General features: G+C 45.7%; 1 protein-coding gene across 1 annotated transcript in view; it reads right to left on the bottom strand.

Annotated features, from left to right (window-relative positions):
• LOC121001848 (cadherin-9-like) overlaps nucleotides 1-24,376 on the bottom strand; it is a 339,856-nt gene that overhangs the window by 70,358 nt on the left and 245,122 nt on the right. The window contains exon 7 of the mRNA XM_040433066.1: nucleotides 21,430-21,551. Coding sequence (XP_040289000.1) covers nucleotides 21,430-21,551 — 122 coding nt within the window. The remainder of the gene's footprint in view (nucleotides 1-21,429; nucleotides 21,552-24,376) is intronic.

The following is a 24,376-nucleotide window of genomic DNA, read 5'->3' as shown; positions in this document are numbered from 1 at the left end:
ATCTAAGGTTAGTTGCCTGCCAGTGTGTGTCAGGCTGACTTCCACTGACTGTAGTGTGCCCACTGCCAGTGCCCACCACTCATACCGGCTGGCACAGGACTTTGCTTAAAAAAGGCATTTAATTTTTACACTTTAATGTAATTTCAGCTGCTTGCCTGCTGCTAGTGTGTGTCAGGGCCGACTTCAACTGACTGTAGTGTGCCCACTGCCAGTGCCCACCCCTGTCATACCGAGTGGCACAGGACTTTGCTTAAAAAATAGGCACTTAATTTTTACACTTTAATCTAAGGTTAGTTGCCTGCCAGTGTGTGTCAGGCTGACTTCCACTGACTGTAGTGTGCCCACTGCCAGTGCCCACCACTCATACCGGCTGGCACAGGACTTTGCATAAAAAAGGCATTTAATTTTTACACTTTAGTGTAATTTCAGCTGCTTGCCTGCTGCTAGTGTGTGTCAGGCCGACTTCAACTGACTGTAGTGTGCCCACTGCCAGTGCCCACCCCTGTCATACCGAGTGGCACAGGACTTTGCTTAAAAAATAGGCACTTAATTTTTACACTTTAATCTAAGGTTAGTTGCCTGCCAGTGTGTGTCAGGCTGACTTCCACTGACTGTAGTGTGCCCACTGCCAGTGCCCACCACTCATACCGGCTGCACAGGACTTTGCTTAAAAAAGGCATTTAATTTTTACACTTTAATGTAATTTCAGCTGCTTGCCTGCTGCTAGTGTGTGTCAGGCCGACTTCAACTGACTGTAGTGTGCCCACTGCCAGTGCCCACCCCTGTCATACCGAGTGGCACAGGACTTTGCTTAAAAAATAGGCACTTAATTTTTACACTTTAATCTAAGGTTAGTTGCCTGCCAGTGTGTGTCAGGCTGACTTCCACTGACTGTAGTGTGCCCACTGCCAGTGCCCACCACTCATACCGGCTGGCACAGGACTTTGCTTAAAAAAGGCATTTAATTTTTACACTTTAATGTAATTTCAGCTGCTTGCCTGCTGCTAGTGTGTGTCAGGCCGACTTCAACTGACTGTAGTGTGCCCACTGCCAGTGCCCACCCCTGTCATACCGAGTGGCACAGGACTTTGCTTAAAAAATAGGCACTTAATTTTTACACTTTAATCTAAGGTAAGTTGCTGCCAGTGTGTGTCAGGCTGACTTCCACTGACTGTAGTGTGCCCACTGCCAGTGCCCACCACTCATACCGGCTGGCACAGGACTTTGCATAAAAAAGGCATTTAATTTTTACACTTTAGTGTAATTTCAGCTGCTTGCCTGCTGCTAGTGTGTGTCAGGCCGACTTCAACTGACTGTAGTGTGCCCACTGCCAGTGCCCACCCCTGTCATACCGAGTGGCACAGGACTTTGCTTAAAAAATAGGCACTTAATTTTTACACTTTAATCTAAGGTTAGTTGCCTGCCAGTGTGTGTCAGGCTGACTTCCACTGACTGTAGTGTGCCCACTGCCAGTGCCCACCACTCATACCGGCTGGCACAGGACTTTGCTTAAAAAAGGCATTTAATTTTTACACTTTAATGTAATTTCAGCTGCTTGCCTGCTGCTAGTGTGTGTCAGGGCCGACTTCAACTGACTGTAGTGTGCCCACTGCCAGTGCCACCCCTGTCATACCGAGTGGCACAGGACTTTGCTTAAAAAATAGGCACTTAATTTTTACACTTTAATCTAAGGTTAGTTGCCTGCCAGTGTGTGTCAGGCTGACTTCCACTGACTGTAGTGTGCCCACTGCCAGTGCCCACCACTCATACCGGCTGGCACAGGACTTTGCTTAAAAAAGGCATTTAATTTTACACTTTAATGTAATTTCAGCTGCTTGCCTGCTGCTAGTGTGTGTCAGGCCGACTTCAACTGACTGTAGTGTGCCCACTGCCAGTGCCCACCCCTGTCATACCGAGTGGCACAGGACTTTGCTTAAAAAAATAGGCACTTAATTTTTACACTTTAATCTAAGGTTAGTTGCCTGCCAGTGTGTGTCAGGCTGACTTCCACTGACTGTAGTGTGCCCACTGCCAGTGCCCACCACTCATACCGGCTGGCACAGGACTTTGCTTAAAAAAGGCATTTAATTTTTACACTTTAATGTAATTTCAGCTGCTTGCCTGCTGCTAGTGTGTGTCAGGCCGACTTCAACTGACTGTAGTGTGCCCACTGCCAGTGCCCACCCCTGTCATACCGAGTGGCACAGGACTTTGCTTAAAAAATAGGCACTTAATTTTTACACTTTAATCTAAGGTTAGTTGCCTGCCAGTGTGTGTCAGGCTGACTTCCACTGACTGTAGTGTGCCCACTGCCAGTGCCCACCACTCATACCGGCTGGCACAGGACTTTGCTTAAAAAAGGCATTTAATTTTTACACTTTAATGTAATTTCAGCTGCTTGCCTGCTGCTAGTGTGTGTCAGGCCGACTTCAACTGACTGTAGTGTGCCCACTGCCAGTGCCCACCCCTGTCATACCGAGTGGCACAGGACTTTGCTTAAAAAATAGGCACTTAATTTTTACACTTTAATCTAAGGTTAGTTGCCTGCCAGTGTGTGTCAGGCTGACTTCCACTGACTGTAGTGTGCCCACTGCCAGTGCCCACCACTCATACCGGCTGGCACAGGACTTTGCATAAAAAAGGCATTTAATTTTTACACTTTAGTGTATTTCAGCTGCTTGCCTGCTGCTAGTGTGTGTCAGGCCGACTTCAACTGACTGTAGTGTGCCCACTGCCAGTGCCCACCCCTGTCATACCGAGTGGCACAGGACTTTGCTTAAAAAATAGGCACTTAATTTTTACACTTTAATCTAAGGTTAGTTGCCTGCCAGTGTGTGTCAGGCTGACTTCCACTGACTGTAGTGTGCCCACTGCCAGTGCCCACCACTCATACCGGCTGGCACAGGACTTTGCTTAAAAAAAGGCATTTAATTTTTACACTTTAATGTAATTTCAGCTGCTTGCCTGCTGCTAGTGTGTGTCAGGCCGACTTCAACTGACTGTAGTGTGCCCACTGCCAGTGCCAACCACTGATACCGGGTGGCACAGTAGCTTGCCGATAAATAAGGCATTTAATTTTTAGACAGTAGTCTAAATTCAGTTGCTTGCCTGCTGCCAGTGTGTGTCAGGCCCGCTTCCACTGACTGTAGTGTGCCCACTGCCAGTGCCAACCACTGATACCGGGTGGCACAGTAGCTTGCCGATAAATAAGGCATTTAATTTTTAGACAGTAGTCTAAATTCAGTTGCTTGCCTGCTGCCAGTGTGTGTCAGGCCCTCTTCCACTGACTGTAGTGTGCCCACTGCCAGTGCCAACCACTCATACCGGGTGGCACAGTAGCTTGCCGATAAATAAGGCATTTAATTTTTACACTTTAGTGTAATTTCAGTTGCTTGCCTGCTGCCAGTGTGTGTCAGGCCCGCTTCTACTGACTGTAGTGTGCCCACTGCCAGTGCCAACCACTGATACCGGGTGGCACAGTAGCTTGCCGATAAATAAGGCATTTAATTTTTACACTTTAGTGTAATTTCAGTTGCTTGCCTGCTGCCAGTGTGTGTCAGGCCCGCTTCCACTGACTGTAGTGTGCCCACTGCCAGTGCCAACCACTGATACCGGGTGGCACAGTAGCTTGCCGATAAATAAGGCATTTAATTTTTAGACAGTAGTCTAAATTCAGTTGCTTGCCTGCTGCCAGTCAGTGTGTCAGGCCCTCTTCCACTGACTGTAGTGTGCCCACTGCCAGTGCCAACCACTCATACCGGGTGGCACAGTAGCTTGCCGATAAATAAGGCATTTAATTTTTACACTTTAGTGTAATTTCAGTTGCTTGCCTGCTGCCAGTGTGTGTCAGGCCCGCTTCTACTGACTGTAGTGTGCCCACTGCCAGTGCCAACCACTCATACCGGGTGGCACAGTAGCTTGCCGATAAATAAGGCATTTAATTTTTAGACAGTAGTCTAAATTCAGTTGCTTGCCTGCTGCCAGTGTGTGTCAGGCCCGCTTCCACTGACTGTAGTGTGCCCACTGCCAGTGCCAACCACTGATACCGGGTGGCACAGTAGCTTGTCGATAAATAAGGCATTTAATTTTTACACTTTAGTGTAATTTCAGTTGCTTGCCTGCTGCCAGTGTGTGTCAGGCCCGCTTCCACTGACTGTAGTGTGCCCACTGCCAGTGCCAACCACTGATACCGGGTGGCACAGTAGCTTGCCGATAAATAAGGCATTTAATTTTTAGACAGTAGTCTAAATTCAGTTGCTTGCCTGCTGCCAGTGTGTGTCAGGCCCTCTTCCACTGACTGTAGTGTGCCCACTGCCAGTGCCAACCATTCATACCGGGTGGCACAGTAGCTTGCCGATAAATAAGGCATTTAATTTTTACACTTTAGTGTAATTTCAGTTGCTTGCCTGCTGCCAGTGTGTGTCAGGCCCTCTTCCACTGACTGTAGTGTGCCCACTGCCAGTGCCAACCACTGATACCGGGTGGCACAGTAGCTTGCCGATAAATAAGGCATTTAATTTTTAGACAGTAGTCTAAATTCAGTTGCTTGCCTGCTGCCAGTGTGTGTCAGGCCCACTTCCACAGACTGTAGTGTGCCCACTGCCAGTGCCAACCACTCATACCGGGTGGCACAGTACCTAGCACGCGTAGTACCACTTATCTAAAAAAAAAATGACAGGCAGAGGCAGGCCACCCCGCAGGGGCCGTCGTGGTCGTGGTGCTGTGATTTCCACTGTCCCTGGAATAATGCCCAGTTTTCAGAGGCCACGTACCCTGAACCCGAAAAATTCAGAGGACGTAGTTGACTGGCTTAGACAGGACACCCAATCTTCAACAGCTTCCGCTAAGAACCTTGACGCACCATCCTCCTCCAACTCAGCTTCGGTCACCTGCTCTCAAGTTACCACGCACCCGCCCGTCGCCACTACCACCACAGCCACCACAGCCGCTTCACTTGATCCGTCAGAGGAGTTATTTACACATCAGTTGGATGCAATTAGTGATGCGCAACCATTATTGCCAGATGATGTAGATTACGGGGATATGTCTCAGTCAGGCAGGATTACACACATGGACGTACAGTGTGATGATGATGATGTTGTACCCGCTGCTGCTTCCTTTGCTGAGGTGTCAGATACAAGTGAAGCGGTTGATGATGACGATGTGTCCACGGATGCCACGTGGGTGCCTGCTCGAAGAGAAGAAGAGGGGGAAAGTTCTGAAGGGGAGACAGAGAGAATGAGGAGACGAGTTGGAAGCAGGGGGAGGTCGTCGCAAGGAGTTAGTGGCACAGTCAGACAGCATGTATCGGCACCTGGGGTCAGCCAGACAGCACGCCAGTCAACGCATGCTGTTGCCACCACTAGAATGCCGTCATTGCAAAGCTCAGCAGTGTGGCATTTTTTTTGTGTGTCTGCCTCTGATAAAAGCAATGCCATTTGCAACCTGTGCCAAAAGAAACTGAGTCGTGGGAAGTCCAACACCCACCTTGGTACAACTGCTTTGCGAAGGCACATGATCTCACATCACAAACGCCTATGGGATCAACACATGAGTACAAGCAGCACACAAACTCAAAGCCACCATGCTCCTCCTGGTCCTGCATCTTCAGCCACGTCAACCACTGCTGTCCTCCCTGCCCCCTCTCAACCACCCGCCACTCCATCTCTCACCTTCAGCAGTTCCTGCTCATCTGCCCACAGTCAGGTGTCTGTCAAGGACATGTTTGAGCATAAGAAGCCAATGTCACAAAGTCACCCCCTTGCCCGGCGACTGACAGCTGGCTTGACGGAACTCTTAGCCCGCCAGCTTTTACCATACCAGCTGGTAGAGTCTGAGGCCTTCAAAAAATTTGTCGCTATTGGGACACCACAGTGGAAGGTACCCGGACGAAATTTTTTTCAAAAAAGGCAATCCCAAACCTCTACCATGTCATTGAAAAGGAAGTCATGGCATCTCTGGCATACAGTGTTGGGGCAAGGGTCCATCTGACCACTGATACCTGGTCTGCAAAGCACGGTCAGGGCAGGTATATCACGTATACTGCGCATTGGGTCAACCTGCTGACGGCTGACAAGCATGGAATGCGTGGCTCTGCAGCGGAGTTGGTGACACCACCACGACTTGCAGGCAGACCTACTGCCACCTCCTCTACTCCTACTCCATCCTCTTTAATTTCCTCCTCGGCTGAGTCCTCTTCTGCTGCGGCGTCTGGCTGCACATCAACTGATTCCCCCCAGCTCCCCAGGGGCTATTCCACATCCCGGATACGACAGTGTAACGCTATCTTGGGGTTGACTTGCCTGAAAGCAGAGAGCCACACAGGACCAGCACTCCTGTCCGCCCTGAACGCACAGGTGGATCAGTGGCTGACCCCGCACCAACTGGAGATCGGCAAAGTGGTGTGTGACAATGGAAGCAATCTGTTGGCGGCATTAAATTTGGGCAAGTTGTCACATGTGCCGTGCATGGCACATGTGTTGAATCTCATCGTACAACGTTTTGTGTCTAAGTACCCAGGCTTACAGGACGTCCTCAAGCAGGCCAGGAAGGTGTGTGGCCATTTCAGGCGTTCCTACACGGCCATGGCGCACTTTTCCGATATTCAGCGGCGAAACAACATGCCAGTGAGGCGCTTGATATGCGACAGCCCGACACGTTGGAATTCAACACTCCTAATGTTCGACCGCCTGCTCCAACAAGAAAAAGCCGTCAACGAGTATTTGTATGACCGGGGTGCTAGGACAGCCTCTGCGGAGCTGGGAATCTTTTTGCCACGTTACTGGACACTCATGCGCAATGCCTGTAGGCTTATGCGTCCTTTTGAGGAGGTGACAAACCTAGTCAGTCGCACCGAAGCCACCATCAGCGACCTCATCCCATTTGTTTTCTTCCTGGAGCGTGCCCTGCGAAGAGTTCTGGATCAGGCTGTAGATGAGCGTGAAGAGGAAGAGGAAGAGTTGTGGTCACCATCACCACCAGAAACAGCCTTGTCATCATCGCTTGCCGGACCTGCAGCAACGCTGGAAGAGGAGTATGAGGAAGAGGAGTCAGAGGAGGAATGTGGCGGCTTTGAGGAGGAGGAAGACCAACCACAGCAGGCACCCCAGGGTGCTCGTTGTTGTCACCTATCTGGGACCCATGGTGTTGTACGTGGCTGGGGGGAAGAACAGACCGTCAATGACATCAGTGAGGACGAGGAACGGGAAATGAGAAGCTCTGCATCCAACCTTGTTCAAATGGGGTCTTTCATGCTGTCATGTCTGTTGAGGGACCCACGTATAAAAAGGATAAAGGAGAACGATCTGTACTGGGTGACCACGCTACTAGACCCCCGGTATAAGCAGAAAGTGGCAGAAATGTTACCAAATTACCGAAAGTCGGAAAGGATGCAGCAGTTCAAAACCAAACTAAAAAATATGCTTTACACAGCTTATAAGGGAGATGTCACAGCACAACGGGAATCTAACAGGGGAAGAGGTGAGTGTAATCCTCCTCCTACCACGGCGGCAAGGACTGGACGATTTACAGATGTGTTGTTGATGGAGGACATGCGGAGCTTTTTCAGTCCTACTCATCGCCACAGCCCTTCGGGATCCAGCCTTAGAGAACGACTCGACCGACAGGTAGCAGACTACCTCGCCTTAACAGCAGATATCGACACTCTGAGGAGCAATGAACCCCTTCACTACTGGGTGTGCAGGCTTGACCTGTGGCCTGAGCTATCCCAGTTTGCGATAGAACTTCTGGCCTGCCCTGCTTCAAGTGTCCTGTCAGAAAGGAGCTTCAGTGCAGCAGGAGGCATTGTCACTGACAAGAGAAGTCGCCTCGGTCAAAAAAGTGTTGATTACCTCACCTTCATAAAGATGAATGAGGCATGGATCCCGAAGGGACTGACAGTGGGGGATACGTTTGACTAACAAAAGGCCTGATTACATGCCTTGGCCTCAAAATGGTCCCCACGCTGCTGTATTTAATGTCTGCATACCGGATGACTTTCGTGAATTCTCCACCACCAACTAGGGTTCAAGCCGTAATGTTTTAGTCACTTTTCTGCCTGGAAAACATAAATTTTTCCGGCCGCTGCTACAATAGCGTCTGCAACAGTGCCATTATTTTTCAGGCATGTGTACATGCCTAATTTTTCTGTCCTATGGTGCAGCACTGTGGCTGCAAAAACAAACCAAAAAAAAAAGGCACATACAAGTGTCAATTCCCCTTCGTGATCGTTACCTTGTTGTGGTGAAGGGGCTTGCGTATCACAATGAAGCAATCATCATCACCTCTATAAAAGTGTGTTGGCAATGTTGCCACACCCCAGATGATAAGGCCGTTGCTTCATTATGGTCAGACCAAAAGCGATCGGGTGGCCACGCTACTAGACCCCCGGTATAAGCAGAAAGTGGCAGAAATGTTACCAAATTACCAAAAGTCGGAAAGGATGCAGCAGTTCAAAACCAAACTAAAAAATATGCTTTACACAGCTTATAAGGGGGATGTCAATGGGGGATTCGACAATGGTTAATCAATTCGACCGGATAGGGTCCGTAACAGGGATTAAACTGATAGCAATAGTACTAGTTAAGACACCACTCATATAGGGTGTCACAGCACATTGCTCTGTGCACGCGCAGTGCCCCAATTTGGGAGTAAGAGGACCGACCAAGCTGCTTTTTCCATCTCCCGGTTCCTGAAATCAATTCAGTTTAGTGTATGAGAGTTTGGTCTGTCACTGTGAAGGCAGTCGAAGGTACCCGGCCTAAATTTTTTTTCATAAAAGGCAATTCCTGATATGGGACGTAACAGGGATTAAACTGATGAGAATAATACTACAGAAAATACCACTCATATCGGTGGAGGGAGCCAGCGTTTTTTTAACCATCTCCCCGTTCAAAAAATCTATTTAATAAATGGCCCCCAGATTGGGGATGTTAGAGGGATTAAACTGATGAGAATAGTACTACAGAAAATACCACTCATATCGGGTGTGACAGTAAATTGCACGGCGCAGATGCAGTCACCGTGGTTTAAAACAGAGTGGAGGGAGCCAGCGTTTTTTTAACCATCTCCCCGTTCGAAAAATCTATTCAATAAATGGCACCCAGATTGGGGACGTTAGAGGGATTAAACTGATGAGAATAGTACTACAGAAAATACCACTCATATCGGGTGTGACAGTAAATTGCACGGCGCAGACGCAGTCACCGTGGATTAAAACAGAGTGGAGGGAGCCAGCGTTTTTTTAACCATCTCCCCGTCCGAAAAATCTGTTTAATAAATGGCCCCCAGATTGGGGAGTCGGGGACGTTAGAGGGATTAAACTGATGAGAATAGTACTACAGAAAATACCACTCATATCGGGTGTGACAGTAAATTGCACGGCGCAGACGCAGTCACCGTGGATAAAAACAAAGGGGAGGGAGCCAGCGTTTTTTTAACCATCTCCCCGTTCGAAAAATCAATTCAATTGACCTTTCGGGGACCCTTGGTGTTGTACGTGGCTGGGTGGAGGAAGAAACCTTCAATGACATCACCGGGACGTGGCTAGCTTGGTATCCAACCTTGTGCAAATGGGGAGTTTGCGGTTGTACAAATGAACTGTTTGCGGTGCATTAAAAGGGGAGTTTGGTCTGTCAATGTCTGTGATGCGGGCGTAACCCTTACACTACCTGATCGATACAACATCATACCTGATCGTATACACACACTGGATGTTTTAAAGCACGTTATTCCAAACAATTTAGGAATGTTAGTTGATTTATGCCCTTTATGGATTAAAACCCGACTCTGCGTCCACTACGTAATTTTCCATGGGAGTTTTGCCATAGATCCCCCTCCGGCATGCCACAGTCCAGGTGTTAGACCCCTTGAAACAACTTTCTCATCACTATTGTGGCCAGAAAGAGTCCCTGTGGGTTTTAAAATTCGCCTGTCTATTGAAGTCTATGGCGGTTCGCCCGGTTCGCCAGTTCGCGAACATTTGCGGAAGTTCGCGTTCGCTGTTCGCGAACTGAAAATTTTATGTTCGCGACATCACTAGTGGTGGAGCCTTGACTGCCTGAAGCTGGGTGCGTGCCACTGGATGATGCAGCAGTTGCTGCGGCAGACTGGACCACCACATCAGAGCCACGGTTCTCCCAGGCCACTTTATAGCGACGCTGCATATGTTGACGCAGAGCCATGGTGCAAACATTGGCACTCTGGCCACGCTTCACTTTCTACCTACAGATTCTACAAATGGCCATGTTCACCTTTTCCGACGGCTTAAAAAAATACCTTCCACACCACTGAGTAGGTAATTTTACCCCCAACACTATGCACTGACTGACTGCTACCGCTGCTGCCTCCTTGAACTCCTGCATTGCTACTTCCCGGGAAGGTAGGCTCCTGCGAATCGGGTGGTCTACCCCTGGCACGTGTAGCTACCGACCTCCCACTGCTGCCACCCTGTTGACTCCTGTCCACGCTAGCGACTTGCTGGCTCTACCATAGAGAAAAAACAAAGTGTAGCAGCACAATGAAAAAATATATATATACTGTTTCTTTATGTGGTGATGCCAGCCTTGTTGGAAGCCAGTCCGAAGCTCCCCCAGATGTAAGTAAACTTTGTAGGAAAACCACAGCACTCTTGTCTACAATATCCAAAAGGTTGATTCACCAATACAGTGCGACGTTTCTATCGGTGTGGTCTTTTTCAAGCTTGAGAAAGAACACACCAGTCGAAACATGGCACTGTATTGGTGAATAAACCTTTTGGATATTGAAGACAAGAGAGTGCTGCAGTTTTCCTACAAAGTTGACTTGCTGGCTCTGCCGCTGGCTCACGGGCAAGCTGCCACCCTCTTCTCCTGATGATAATGAAGCCACTTCGTCACCCAACTCCCAAGTCCAATCAGCTACATCATCATCATTGAGTTCTGTCTGCATGTCACTGATGTCCTCCTCAATGGTCTCTGCGTCATGAGCCTGACCGCTCGCAACACCAGCTCCCATGCCACTTTCGGAGGAAGCGGCGGATGTCTGTTCCAGATCTTGGCTGGGCAGTAGCTGCTGACTGCCCTCTAGTAGCTCCGCCTTGCTGAAAAGTAGAGCTGAGCCTACGACATATAATACTTCTCACGGTGAGGGAACTGAAAATGACAGAGGAAGGTTCAGGACAGGTGGGGGCACAGGGCCTGTTCCCGGCCCATGCCAACTAAGCGTCATGTCAGAGGAGCCCACGACTCTTGGCTGGGGGTTTCTGATATCACTTGGGATGAAGTGGATGACCGAGTCAACCATTTAAGAACAGCTGGGTTGCTGGTCAAGACATGACCGCTAGATGACACCGGGAGCTCAGGCCTCTTGAAGCGACCCCTTAGGTCATGCCCCCTTACGCTGCTGCGACCTCTGCTTGCGCAAGAAACATTTAGGCCTCTGCCACTCCCCTGTGCAGTGCCTGGCACTTCTCTGTCTGACATACTGTTAGATAAAATAACCAAATGTTAGATCAAATCATTTTTTTTTATTTCACCACTAATACACGGCAAACAGGGCTTTAGAGTATATCACTGCACGCTGAAAGGCAATTAGGCCCTAATTATTTTCTACTTTTACACTACACAAAAGGCTTTTCAACAGAGAAGTGCAACGCTGAACGGCGATTTTTATTTTGCCACTAATACACGGCAAACAGGGCTGTACAATATATCACTGCACCGTTGAACTTCAATTAGGCCCTAATTTTTTTCTACTTTTAAACTACACAAAAGGCTTTTCAACAGAGAAGTGCAATGCTGAACAGCAAATATATTTTTATTTTGCAACTAATACATGGCAAACAGGGCTGTAGAATATATCATTGCACCGCTGAACGGCAATTAGGCCCTAATTTGTTTCTACTTTTACACTACACAAAAGGATTTTCAACAGATAAGTGCAACGGTGAACGGCGAATATATTTTTATTTTGCCACTAATACACTGCAAACAGGGATGTAGAATATATCACTGCACCGCACAAGGGCAAATATGATGTACTGTAGAAATATTTCCTTGTAATAAACCCTGTTAATGGCTGTATCAAACAGCACTTGCACGCCAATAACAAGAACTTTTTTCTGGACTGACAGAGCCGTATAATGGCAATTTGGATCCCCAGTCAGTGCACCAAGCTGTAATAGGACTGTTCCTATTACCCAGTCTGTACCCTCCCCTACTGAACCCTGTTCTACATAAATGCTGTGGAAGGATTCCTCCTTATCCTTTACCTGCACTTATAAATAGTTTTTTCACCACAATCAAGTCTTTCCTATCACTGACCCTGGCGCCTGCAGATGTCTATCCCTGCACTAAGTACGCTGGTAAATGTCAGAATCTAAGATGGCTGCTGCTATTTATAGGGCTGCAAGATCACAGGTCTAGCTGGCTACTGATTGGCTGCATTCATGGCATTATGAGTGATTCCTCCTTCCCAGAGTTCCTTTCTCCATGTCCTCACACGTGCAGCAGCCATTTTAGGAAAAAAATGTGATTCGTTACCACAAAGTGCAAGGAAATTCGTTTTCGGTGCAAATCTAATTTTCCCTGAAATTCGGATCGAAATCCACTTCATCAGCTTCGATTCGCTCATCTCTACTCAAGGCCACATGACAAGTTATTGAGACATTTACATTTTTTGTGGGGGTATACCCACCACTGTTGTTGGCTTTTGTTTTTTAATAAATTGTTTGAGATGAAGAACTCACTATTGCATGCTTCTACTTTAATACCCTACTTTCATGATATAATATCACTGTAGCCTGAACTTCTTTTGTTTTCCATAAATTTCACCTGAAAGCCAAATATCCCTGACTTTTTGTAAATAGTGTAACAGTACAAGGTGGGAATGGTTCTTCTGGAGAAATAATGGCAACTAGGTATTTTCCAGTGGGGCTGAGCAAATACCATCTGCTCCCTGAAAGTTGCAGAATCAATTAAGTAGTAGGCCAGCTACTACACTGCCAAAAATGTGGCAAGACTAGAATTTAGCTTGCACAGCAGCAGTTTGCTGGGCACGTAGATTTGTTTCTTGGCCACTTATTCCATTTTTTATATCTAATAACAGAGTGGAGTAGGAGTCTGAGAGGAAGAAGCAGTAACTGATGATGACAATGACAAGCGCACTATACTGAACATTGATGCAGTCTGGCTGCTGCAAAGGAGACCATGAGATGGAGGACAATCTTGTTGTGCTAGCTGATGGCCACTTCTATTTTCCTACAGTAACTGGTGATCTTGTATCACGTCATGCAAAAGAGCTGACGTGCTTCCATTTCTGCTTGAATACCTTCTGATTGTTTTCAGCCTGCAGATCTTGCACATGCCAATGTTTTTGTCTTCCAGTACGGTCAGACTGGAGATACTGTACTAGCACACTCTGCATAGAGCTAGAGGCAGCCAAGCCTGAACCCACAGTGTCAGAGACATCGCCAGTTCCTGAGTTGACTATAATAAAAGCAGATCTGGCCCTGTTAATCATTTGGGAGGTTCTGACTCTGCTTTTTACTACTCTGATGTTAGCTCCTCCTCAGAACTCCAAATTGGCTCCCAGGCCCTTTCCAACACACAATCATCATTATCGTCATCCTCACCCTCCATACCACTTTTATCAGACTGTGATATGTCATTGCGGGGTTTTTGGCCCCTTTCCCAATTCTCTGCCATGCATTTTTCCCACATTGCCACTAGCCCTGCCCCTACTGCCACAACCGTGGCTACAAGTGCCACTACTACCACCACCACAGCTATGCATGGTTCTCCAGCCAATACCTGAATCTCCTCCTCATGGCATTCCAAACGCTGACAGCTCTTATACAACTAATCAACAGGTAGACTATTTTGAGTATTTTCCATAGCCCTTTGGGTGTTCTTGCCTCTTCTTAGGAAAAAAGAAGGCACTTACTTGGAGGGGGCAGTGAAGACAAAGAGGATGCAACTTTTGCAGTAAAAAGTGTTTGAACTACATTGAATCTTTATAACAATATGTTTCATAGCACAGGTATAAAAATGGCACTATTGCAGTATTGATTTTGCTGCAGCTACCCGCTACCAGCTGCTATTGCAGTATTACTTTTGTTATAACTAGAGATGAGCGAATTTCTCAAAAATTCAATTCAGTCGGTTCGCCAAATTTTCCAAAAAGATGCAATCCAAATTTATTTGTGGCGAATCACATAAAAAAAATTGCTATTTCCTGGCTGCAGAGAGCCTGTATAGTGGTGTAGAACACTGTGCCTTGCAGTAACATGCATAGGGAGTCTGCTGTGGTAGTAAAACAATACTGTGAGTCAGTATGACATGCAAATGTCAGGTGTCGTTCTTACATTCACTGGACACTTCATGGGGTCAAAACTGACCAAATAACTCAAGTGTGAACCATGCAGAGGCCCAAGATCCTACAATAGTGTGAAAGAGCACACTCCTTTTAGACTGTTGTCAGCTGATTCCACATAGACTTATACAGAACCTGTTCTATTAAACACTTATACAAGGAGGGCCCCCCTGACAGAGTGGAGAGGGTGCCAGCAGTAAGTTTGTGTTGACATCACTGATTATTTTGCCCTTCCTCTGATTCGTCAGAAATATAACCCCCAAAAAACGGATCCTGTCTGTTGAGCATCCTCCTTCACTCGGTCAGCATATGGTCAGTAATCCATCAGTATAGCTGAAGCCAAAAATACAACAGGAGTGGATCCATAACAGAGATGACACATGAATGGAATAGTTGCATGTCTTCTGTGTTTTGTACCCACTCCTTTTGGCTACCAAATCATAAGCCAATACAGATGCAAAATAGGCACTGTGTCTTACAGGCCTTACAGCTGCTACATAGACAGGATCCGTGTCTCATTTTCCCTTCCTTCTGACAGATCAGAATAAGGGTTAATTAAATAATGAAGTCATCCAGGCCAAAAAGGCAAGTGGCCCAGTCATAAAGTGGGGAGGATGGGAACAGCATGAGAAGTCCACAGAGTGCCCAGTGACAAAGTGTTGAGGTGGCAGCAGCATAAGGATACCACAGAGTGGTTAGCTGGCAGCAGCATGGGGAGACCACAGAGTGGCATAGTGATGAGGTTGGGAGCAATATCAGTACCACCTAAAGATGGCAGGTGGCAGTATGGGCACCTGGCATCAGGTGTGTGGCATCAGGTGGGTGGCAGCATCAGAATAGCAGTTGAATCAGGTAGCCAGAATTAACAGGTCTCTTTTGACAACGTTTGATGATCTAGTCTGAAGCATCAGGCACTGGTGTGTGAAATCCAGGCTGATCCACGCCTGATTCATCTTCACAAAGGTCAGTTTCTTCACATTTTGGGTGGACAGGTGAATTTTCCTTGGGGTAACTGTGGCCCCTGTCGCACTAAACACCCGCTCTGATGCCACACTGCTAGCCGGGCAGGAAAGCTTGTCCAGGGCGGGTGAAGAAAACTGCTCATCAGCGACTCTAGACTTAAGTTGCTGCTGATGGCATTGGTACTGCTCCTGCCCCCCCACCTCACAGCAGCCATGGCAGTGGAACGTGAGTGCGGAGAGCCCCCCTGTTCAGGCCTCCCTCTCATCAGGTGTAAAAAAGGCCCCCATTTTGGACTGGTAGCAAGTGTCTAACATGGTGGAGAGCCAGTAGTCATCCCTCTGCTGAATGGTGACAATTCAGCTGTCACTACACAAGCAACTGAGCATGCATTGGGCCATTTGCACAAGTGACTCAGAGGGACTGCCTGCCTCCATCTCCACTGCATACTGCCACGGTTTGTCTGGGTCATCTGCCTCATCCTCATCCTCTCCTGTCACCTTTGTAGAAAAAACAGCCATTTCTCTATGCATTGCTTGTGCTTGAATATCCTCCTCCTTTAGTTCAGCCCCCACAGGGATCATGTGGCTGTGAGATGTAGTCACCACATCTCCTTTCCCCTGGCCAGCCAAATTTAGCAGCATTTGCTCCAGGACATGAATCAGTGGAATTACGTTGTTCATCCTGAATTCCTAGCGACTGACAAATAAAGTGGCCTCCTCAAAGGTCCCAAGCAAACGACAAGTGTCACACATGAGCTGACACTGGCTAAAATTGAAGTTACACAGGGGTGTACCTCTGTCTGCCTGTATCATAAAATATATATTTTTGGCCTGTACATATAATCAATTCAACATATGGAGAGTGGAATGCCAATGGGTGGAAACGTTGCATATCATCCTATGTTGGGGGAACTCCGTTCTGCTGCTGCAGCTCAAGGAGGGTGTGCTTTGCAGTCTACGAGTGGCTAAAGTGCATACAAAGTTTCCTAGCCATTTTCAGGATGTCTTGCAGATGGGGTGAAGACTACAGGAACAGCTTTACAATTAGACTGAATTGTGGGTTTGGTGGACCAAGAAAGTCCAAGAAAAACGGACAGAGTAACGGGCGCAAATCCACAACCAATGGTAGAAAACAATTTGGTTTATTCAGGGTGACAACGCGTTTCGGGGTGCATGACCCCTTTGTCAAGTCTGGTGGATCACAATGGAGCCGCTCGTATCCCAGCGTGTGGGGCGTCTGTTGCGATCGATCGCAACAGACGCCCCACGTGCTGGGATACGAGCGGCTCCATTGTGATCCACCAGACTTGACAAAGGGGTCATGCACCCCGAAACGCGTTGTCACCCTGAATAAACCAAATTGTTTTCTACCATTGGTTGTGGATTTGCGCCCGTTACTCTGTCCGTTTTTCTTGGACTTTCTTGGTCCACCAAACCCACAATTCCCATACTCACCCGTTCGGCGGTTCGGCACAGACCGAAGGGTGTTTGGACAAAGCCGGCGGCACCAACCAACCCTTACGAGCACTCAGCCTTAATTGTAGTTGCACCCAATTGGTGCAACTCTAGCAGGTGAGCATATTACCTCCTATATGATAGGAGAAACAATCGTTTACATACTCACCCTATGAGCGCCTTCTCTTTTCTTTTTTGTCTACAACCACTTACAATTAGACTGAACATGTGCGCCATGCAGGGCGCATGGCTCAGGCCTCCTTGACGCAGAAACAACACCATGTTCTTCCCGTTGTCGGTCACCATAGTTACAATTTTGAGTTGTTGAGGAGAAAACCAGGTTTCTATTTCTTGATGAAGGACACAGAGCAGTTCCTCCTCTGTGTAACTCCAGGCAAACTAGGTGCAGAACAGCGTGACACCGCCTTGCCCTCCACATGTGGTATGCTGGAGGAGCACTGTGAATTGTCCCTTCAGTGGAGGCTGAGGACATGGTGGAGGATGAGGAGGCAGAGGCGAACATTGTTGCAGGACCAATGGCGTGAGAACGTGGAGGCAGAAGTGGCGTCACCTTGCCAAGTTGCTGGTGGCTGTGCATGAACCCAGTGGGCCGTAAAGGAGATGTATTGTCATTTACCGTAGTTACAGCTCCATATGTCGGCGCTGCCATGCACTTTGGAAGACACCGACAGGTTCAAGGACTGGCCCACCTTCTGTTCTACTTGACTCTAAGTGCAGGACTGGTACTGTATTTTTTGGCAAAGAAAAGAAGGCTTGGGACTCTCCACCTCGGCTTGGCACAAGCCATTAGTTCTCTGAAACGTGCAGAGTCCACTACTTGGAAAGGGAGGGACTGCAGCACCAGTAACTTGGCCAGGAGCACATTCAGCTTCTGCTTCCTTGAATGAATGCACGCATATTGTTGTCTCTTGGCAATCATTTCGGATATTGATTGTAGACGAAATGTTTTCCGAGGAGTAGGAGGATGAGGAGCAGGACCATCAGGACCAGTAGATGATGGGAAGGACAGACAGCTCCCTTCGACTGAGGTGGTGGAGCCTTGACTGCATGATATTGCGTGCATGCCACTGGGTGATGCAGTGGTTGCTGCAGCTGGCTGTACCGCCACTTTATGGTGACACTGCATGTGTTGACCCAGGGCCGTGGTGCTAACATTGGCACCATGGCCATGCTTCACCTTCTGCCCACAAAATTTGGCAAATGGTCATGTTCACCTCCTGCGGCAGCTTAACAAACTCCACACTGCTGAGTATGGCATTTTCCCTACAAAACTCCACGCTGACTGCCTGCTACTGCTGCCTCTGGGAAACCCCTGCACCGCTACTTTCCGGGCAGGTAGGCTCCTGCGAAGCAGGTGATCTACCCAGGCACGTTTGGTTCCCAACCTCCCACTGCTGCCACCCTGCTAACTCACGGCCATGCTACCACCTTGCTGGCTCAGCCTCTGCCTCATTCACAAGTTGCCACCCTCTTTTCCTTATGATGAAGCCTCTTTTTCACCTGACTCCCAAGTGTGATCGGCTACGTCATCATCATCCGCTACTGTCTGCACGTCACTGATATCCCACCCAATAGTCTGAGGACCAGGAGCCTGACTGATCGCAACACCTGCTCCAACACAACTCTCATCATCACTACTTGCCCGCCTACCGAAGGAGGCGTCGGATGTCTCCTCCAGATCTTGGCTGGGCAGTAGCTGCTGACTGTCCTCTAGTAGCTCTTCCTTGCTGAAAAGTGAAGCCAATCCTATAGCATATAATATTTCTTGCGCTGAGAGAACTGAAAAAGACAGAGGCAGGTTCAGGACAGGTGGGGGCACAGGGCCTTCTCCCGGGCCATGCCAACTAAACATTGAGTCAGAGGAACCCACTGACTCTTGGCTGAGGTTGTCACTTGCGACGAAGTCGCAGACAGGGTCAACCATTCAAGCACCGCTGGGTTGATGGTTAAGACATGGCCGCTAGATGATACTGGGAGCTCAGGCCTCTCACTGCCACCCCCTTCTCCTGCTGCTACTTCTGTCTGCGACAGAAACATTTTGTCTGCCTGTTCCCTTTAAGGGGCTTGTCACTTGTCTGTCTGACATACTGTATAATAAAATAATTTAATTAAAATTAAAATAATACACCCAAAAAAGGCTGTAGTACAATGTAAAGTCACTGTAGTACAATGTAAAGTCACCAAAAAAGTATATCAAAATTCACAGCAGAACGGATAATAGGACGTACATATATTTCCTATTAATACACCCCGTGAATGGCTGTAGTACAATGTAACTTCACAGCAGAATGGCAATAAATCAGTTTTTTTTTTCCTATTAATATACCCCCCCCCCAAAAAAAAAAAAAAAAAAATATATATATATATATATATATATATATATATATATACACATATATACATGTAAGGATAAAAATATATATATACCCAATTGTATCTTTTTATTGTCTTTCTATTCCCTGCTTATAGTGTCCCTATCACACATTAGTGGCTTGTGTCTGTAATAGCCTTTTGTCAGACACTACCATAAGACATTGTTCTAGTACTCAACCTGAAGACAGAATGGTGATTTCTTTCTCTCTCTGCATAAGGATCTACATACCTACAGTCCCCTGTTTTTCAGCATCTTAGCAGAATAGGGCAAATTTACCCCCCCCCCCCAATTCCCCCCATTGTCATGTGGTCCTCCATCTTCTTCCTCCCTTATGGTTTTCTTGCCAACCTTCACAGTAAAATATCGCTGGGCACTGTATTTACATGATTCATCCAAAACAAATTGCAAGAATTTCAGATTTGTTTAGTGGACAAAATTAGTAACAAATCCAAATCTTTTAGAATCGATTTGCTTATCTCTATGTTGAGGGTGTCGGCAATTAACCTATAAAACACATAAACTGTGGAAACTTAATAATCATTTAGAATCAATTTGCTTATCTCTTTGTTGAGGGTGTCGGCAATTAACCTATAAAACACATTAACTGTTGAAACTTAATAATCATTTAGAATTAATTTTTGGTTATCTCTGTTGATTGTGCTAGCAATAAACCTATAAAACACATAAACTGTGGAAATGTTATAATTATTTAGAATCAATTTGCTTATCTCTATGTTGAGGATGCTGGCAATAAACCTATAAAACACTTGTTAACTGTGGAAAGTGTTTATTTTTTTATTTTTTTAAGACTGGCTGGCTATCGATTTACAGAAAAAAAATAGGTTGTTGCTGGATTTTACTAATTCAATTTCACATTTTTCAGTGCAACATGAACTTTTAAACAAGCAACTTCTCTAATCGCTAACCAGCCTTAAAGTGTTTCTGTCACCTGAAAAATGGGTATTAAGCTGTCTGACATTAGCGATGTGCTAATGTCAGCTGAACATAACTATATTAGTGCCATCTCACTGCCTAAAGGCTTTATTGAGAAAATAATCTTTTATAATATGCTGATTAGCCTCTAAGAGCAGGGAGGAAGGGGGGGGGGGGGCGTTGCACCTGCTCCTAGAGGCTCCGTTTGCCCAGCTCTTTTTGCGCCCTTCTTTTCTTGATTGACAGGGCCAGGCAGCGCTGCTCTCTTCCCGCTGGCCGTATCTGCAGTGTAAATCTCGCTTCGTTCAGTATTTGGCGCAGGCTCAGAGAGAAAGCCAGCAGCCGTCGAGCATCCTTCCCTGCGCCGAATACTGAACGGTGCAAGATAGATGATAATTAGCATATTGTAAAAGTTTGTTTGTCTCAATAAATTCTTTAGGCAGTGAGATGGCACTAATATAGTTATGTTCAGCTGACATTAGCACATCGCTAATGTCAGCCAGCTTAATACCCATTTTTCAGGTGACATAAACCCTTTAAATGCTTGCTCTTAGATCCTAAGCTGCTCACAGAATGGAATGTTGTCTCTTCAGCCCGAAAGCTGAAGAACCTTCCAAAACCCTCCCCCTACACCCTTCCTTCTCAGAGTCACGCGATCCTTCTTCTTTATCCCCCTTACTGTTTTTCCTTGTCAATTTTTAATGTAAAACAGTGCTGGGGCCAGTTTTTGCATGATTTGTCCAAAGTTTTGGATTATTTTGGCAACCAAATTTTTTTGAAAATCATAACAAATAAGTAAAAAAATTAAATAAAAAAATAAGGCAGAGAAGGTTATTAATCAATACACAAAGTTATATTCATTATTTATACACTCGCCTCAGACCTTCCCTATTGTAACTCAGACATTTTTGACTGATTCTCAAAATGGATTTGTCTATTAGAATCATCAGCTATTCCTTTTCTTTATTCCCCTTTTAATAGGACCTCTTAAACATGTCAGTAAATCACGAAGGTGTGCTGTTCATGTGTGATTTACTGACATGAACGACATTGGTCTGTGCCCCAGACCAAACACATTAATTGAAGTCTGTGATATCCCCATTTTAACACCCAGCTGGACCTCCTTTAAAAACCTCTAATGTTTAGCAGGAATGATAAACAAATGCCACAACATTGTCATAAGAATAGATGCTTCAGAATTGCTATTACAAGGGGAATACTAAGACAAAAGTTTCAGGAAAGTTTTCAAGTCAACTTTAAGTCGTTAAAATTAGGCATGTGGAAGACTGATAATGAATTGAATAAATGGAAGATAGATTATAAGAGCTTACTCACCTGACCTGGTTTTGCATTTTCACATACAAAAGTCTCATAACGTTCTGAAAATTCTGGAGCATGATCATTAATGTCCAGTATTTTTATATACACTTGAACATTTCTGTTGAGTTTGGGATTTTCTTTAAAAAAAAAAAAAGATAAAAGGTTAAAGTGTATCTATCCTATCAACAAACTTTGCCTTTATCAATAGTACATGTGCACGTGAGGAATTTCCGGCGACTATATTAATTATATTTGGCCTTTTTTACTAGTTTTCCTCTGATGATGCTGAATGCCTAGTTTGCAGTTCTCCCAGAGATGGTGGAGACTAGCTGCCATCCACTGCACACAGAAACTAAAATAAAATCCACTTTCTAACCTTCTTTTACTCACTCAGTAGCCACAGGATCATGGAAAACATTATAGAGAGGTACTGACATGTAAGGTTGTGAATAAAACACCTGGGCTGAGATATAAACATCCTATGTAACTGCAACATTTTCTCTAGTGTCTTGTCTGGAGTCCTGTCTCACTCAGCACTTCTTCACTCCTTCCCCCTCCCCTCTCCATAGACTTGTATTGACATGGGCAGGTTTAAGAAAATTTTCAAAATGAAAAACATTTTTGCGGGGGAGAGAGTTAGATTAACAGCTGAAAACATAAAAAATTGAAATTTCTAACTGATAAGTCAAATTACAAAGTTTCTCATGGTCATTTGTACTATTGTTCTACAAATTTATGTGACAAGTTAGTGACCATTTAAATAATTATCAAAGCAATGAATAAATATAATTCAAGATGCTATATACAACTTTATTAAAAGATGATAATTTATTAGATTGACTTAAAATGATTAAAAAATTATAGCTATAGAGATATTAATAATTATGAACCACTATACAGTCCTGATCAAAAGTTTAAGACCACTTGAAAAATGGCAAAAAATCATATTTTACATTGTTGGATCTTAACAAGGTTCCAAGTAGAGCTTCAACATGCAACAAGAAGAAATGAGAGTGAGACAAAACATTTTTTGAGCATTCAATTAATTGAAAATAACGATTAAACTGAAACAGGCTGTTTATCAGCTGACCCAAATTTTAAGACCACATGCCTTTAAAAGGCCAAATCTGTGCAAAGATATGGATTCATTGTCATTTTCTGTCAGGTAGTCACACATTGTGATGGCAAAGGCAAAAAAACTCCCTTTTTGAACGTGGTCAGGTTGTTGAACTGCATAAGCAGGGTCTCTCACAGCGCGCCATCACTGCTGAGGTGGGACGCAGTAAGACAGTCATTTGTAATTTCTTAAATGATCCTGAGGGTTATGGAACAAAAAAGTCAAGTGGAAGACCCCTAAAAAATTTCATCAGCACTGAGCCGGAGGATCCATTGGCTGTCCGTAAAGACACTGGACGATCCTCAACCCAAATTAAGGCCCTTACTGGTGCTGACTGCAGCCCCATAACCATCAGACGTCATCTGAGACTGAAGGGCTTCAAAAACAAAAAACGTCTTCAAAGACCTTGTCTCCTTGAACGCCACAGAACTGCTCTTTTGGACTTTGCAAGAGGGCAGCAAACATGGGACATTCAAAGGTGGAAGAAAGTTTTATTCTCTGATGAGAAAAAATGTAACCTTGATGGTCCTGATGGTTTCCAACGTTAGTGGCATGACAAGCAGATCCCACCTGAGATGTTTTCTATGCGCCACAGTGGAGGGGGCGCCATAATGGTCTGGGGTGCTTTTTCCTTCAGTGGAACAATGGAGCTTCATGAAGTTCAGAGGTGTCAAACGGCTGCTGGCTATGTCCAGATGTTGCAGAGAGCATTCCTCATGACTGAGGGCCCTCGTCTGTGTGGTAACGACTGGGTTTTTCAACAGAACAACGCTACAGTACACAATGCCCGCAGGACAAGGGACTTCTTCCAGGAGAATAACATCACTCTTTTGGCCCATCCTGCATGTTCCCCTGATCTAAATCCAATTGAGAACCTTTGGGGATGGATGGCAAGGGAAGTTTACAAAAATGGACAACAGTTCCAGACAGTAGATGGCCTTCGTGCGGCCGTCTTCACCACTTGGAGAAATGTTCCCACTCACCTCATGGAAACGCTTGCATTAAGTATGCCGAAACAAATTTTTGAAGTGATAAACAATAAGGGCGGAGCTACTCATTACTGAGTTCATGTTTGGAAGTTGGATTTCTGTTTTGGGGGGGTTTCGTTTTTTTTTGGAGGTGTGGTCCTAAACTTTTGATCAGCTGAAAAACAGCCTGTTTCAGTTTATTCGTTGTTTTCATTAAATTGAATGCTCAAAAAATGTTTTGTCTCACTCTCATTTCTTCTTGGTGCATGTTGAAGCTCTACTTGGAACCTTGTTAAGATCCAGCCATGCTAAATATGATTTTTTGCCATTTTTCAAGTGGTCTTAAACTTTTGATCAGGACTGTTTCTTCATTCAGCAGAACCTGCGATGACGTCACTGCGCTCACCACGTACTATATATATATATATATATATATATATATATATATAGAGAGAGAGAGAAGAAAAATGGCGGCACTGGCTATAGACGGATAAAATTGGGTGCACGTTCCTGGGGAATCGACTTCTTACCCCACAAGTAAATCCAGAAAATGGACGGCACTCCTGTCAGATGAAAAAAATTTGTGATTCCTTTATTCAACCATCCGGTGCAACGTTTCGGCTCTAAATGAGCCTTTTTCAAGCAGAGATACAATGTGAATGAGAACAATTTTATAGGTGAGTCAATTAGTGAACAAGTCATAAAGACACACCCCACACTGGATATGTTTACAAAGATACCAAAGAAATGTGAACAAATCTTAAAGACACATCCCACACTGGGTGTGTTCACAAAAAATGTCAGTGCAGCAATGACAGGTGAAAATGAACAAAACAGAACAATAAATAATAAGGCAAAAAGAGGGAACACGCATGTC

The sequence above is a fragment of the Bufo bufo genome, chromosome 5 (genome assembly GCF_905171765.1).
Source record: "Bufo bufo chromosome 5, aBufBuf1.1, whole genome shotgun sequence".
In the NCBI taxonomy this organism is placed as follows: domain Eukaryota; kingdom Metazoa; phylum Chordata; class Amphibia; order Anura; family Bufonidae; genus Bufo; species Bufo bufo.
This window is presented reverse-complemented; position numbering and strand designations above follow the sequence as displayed.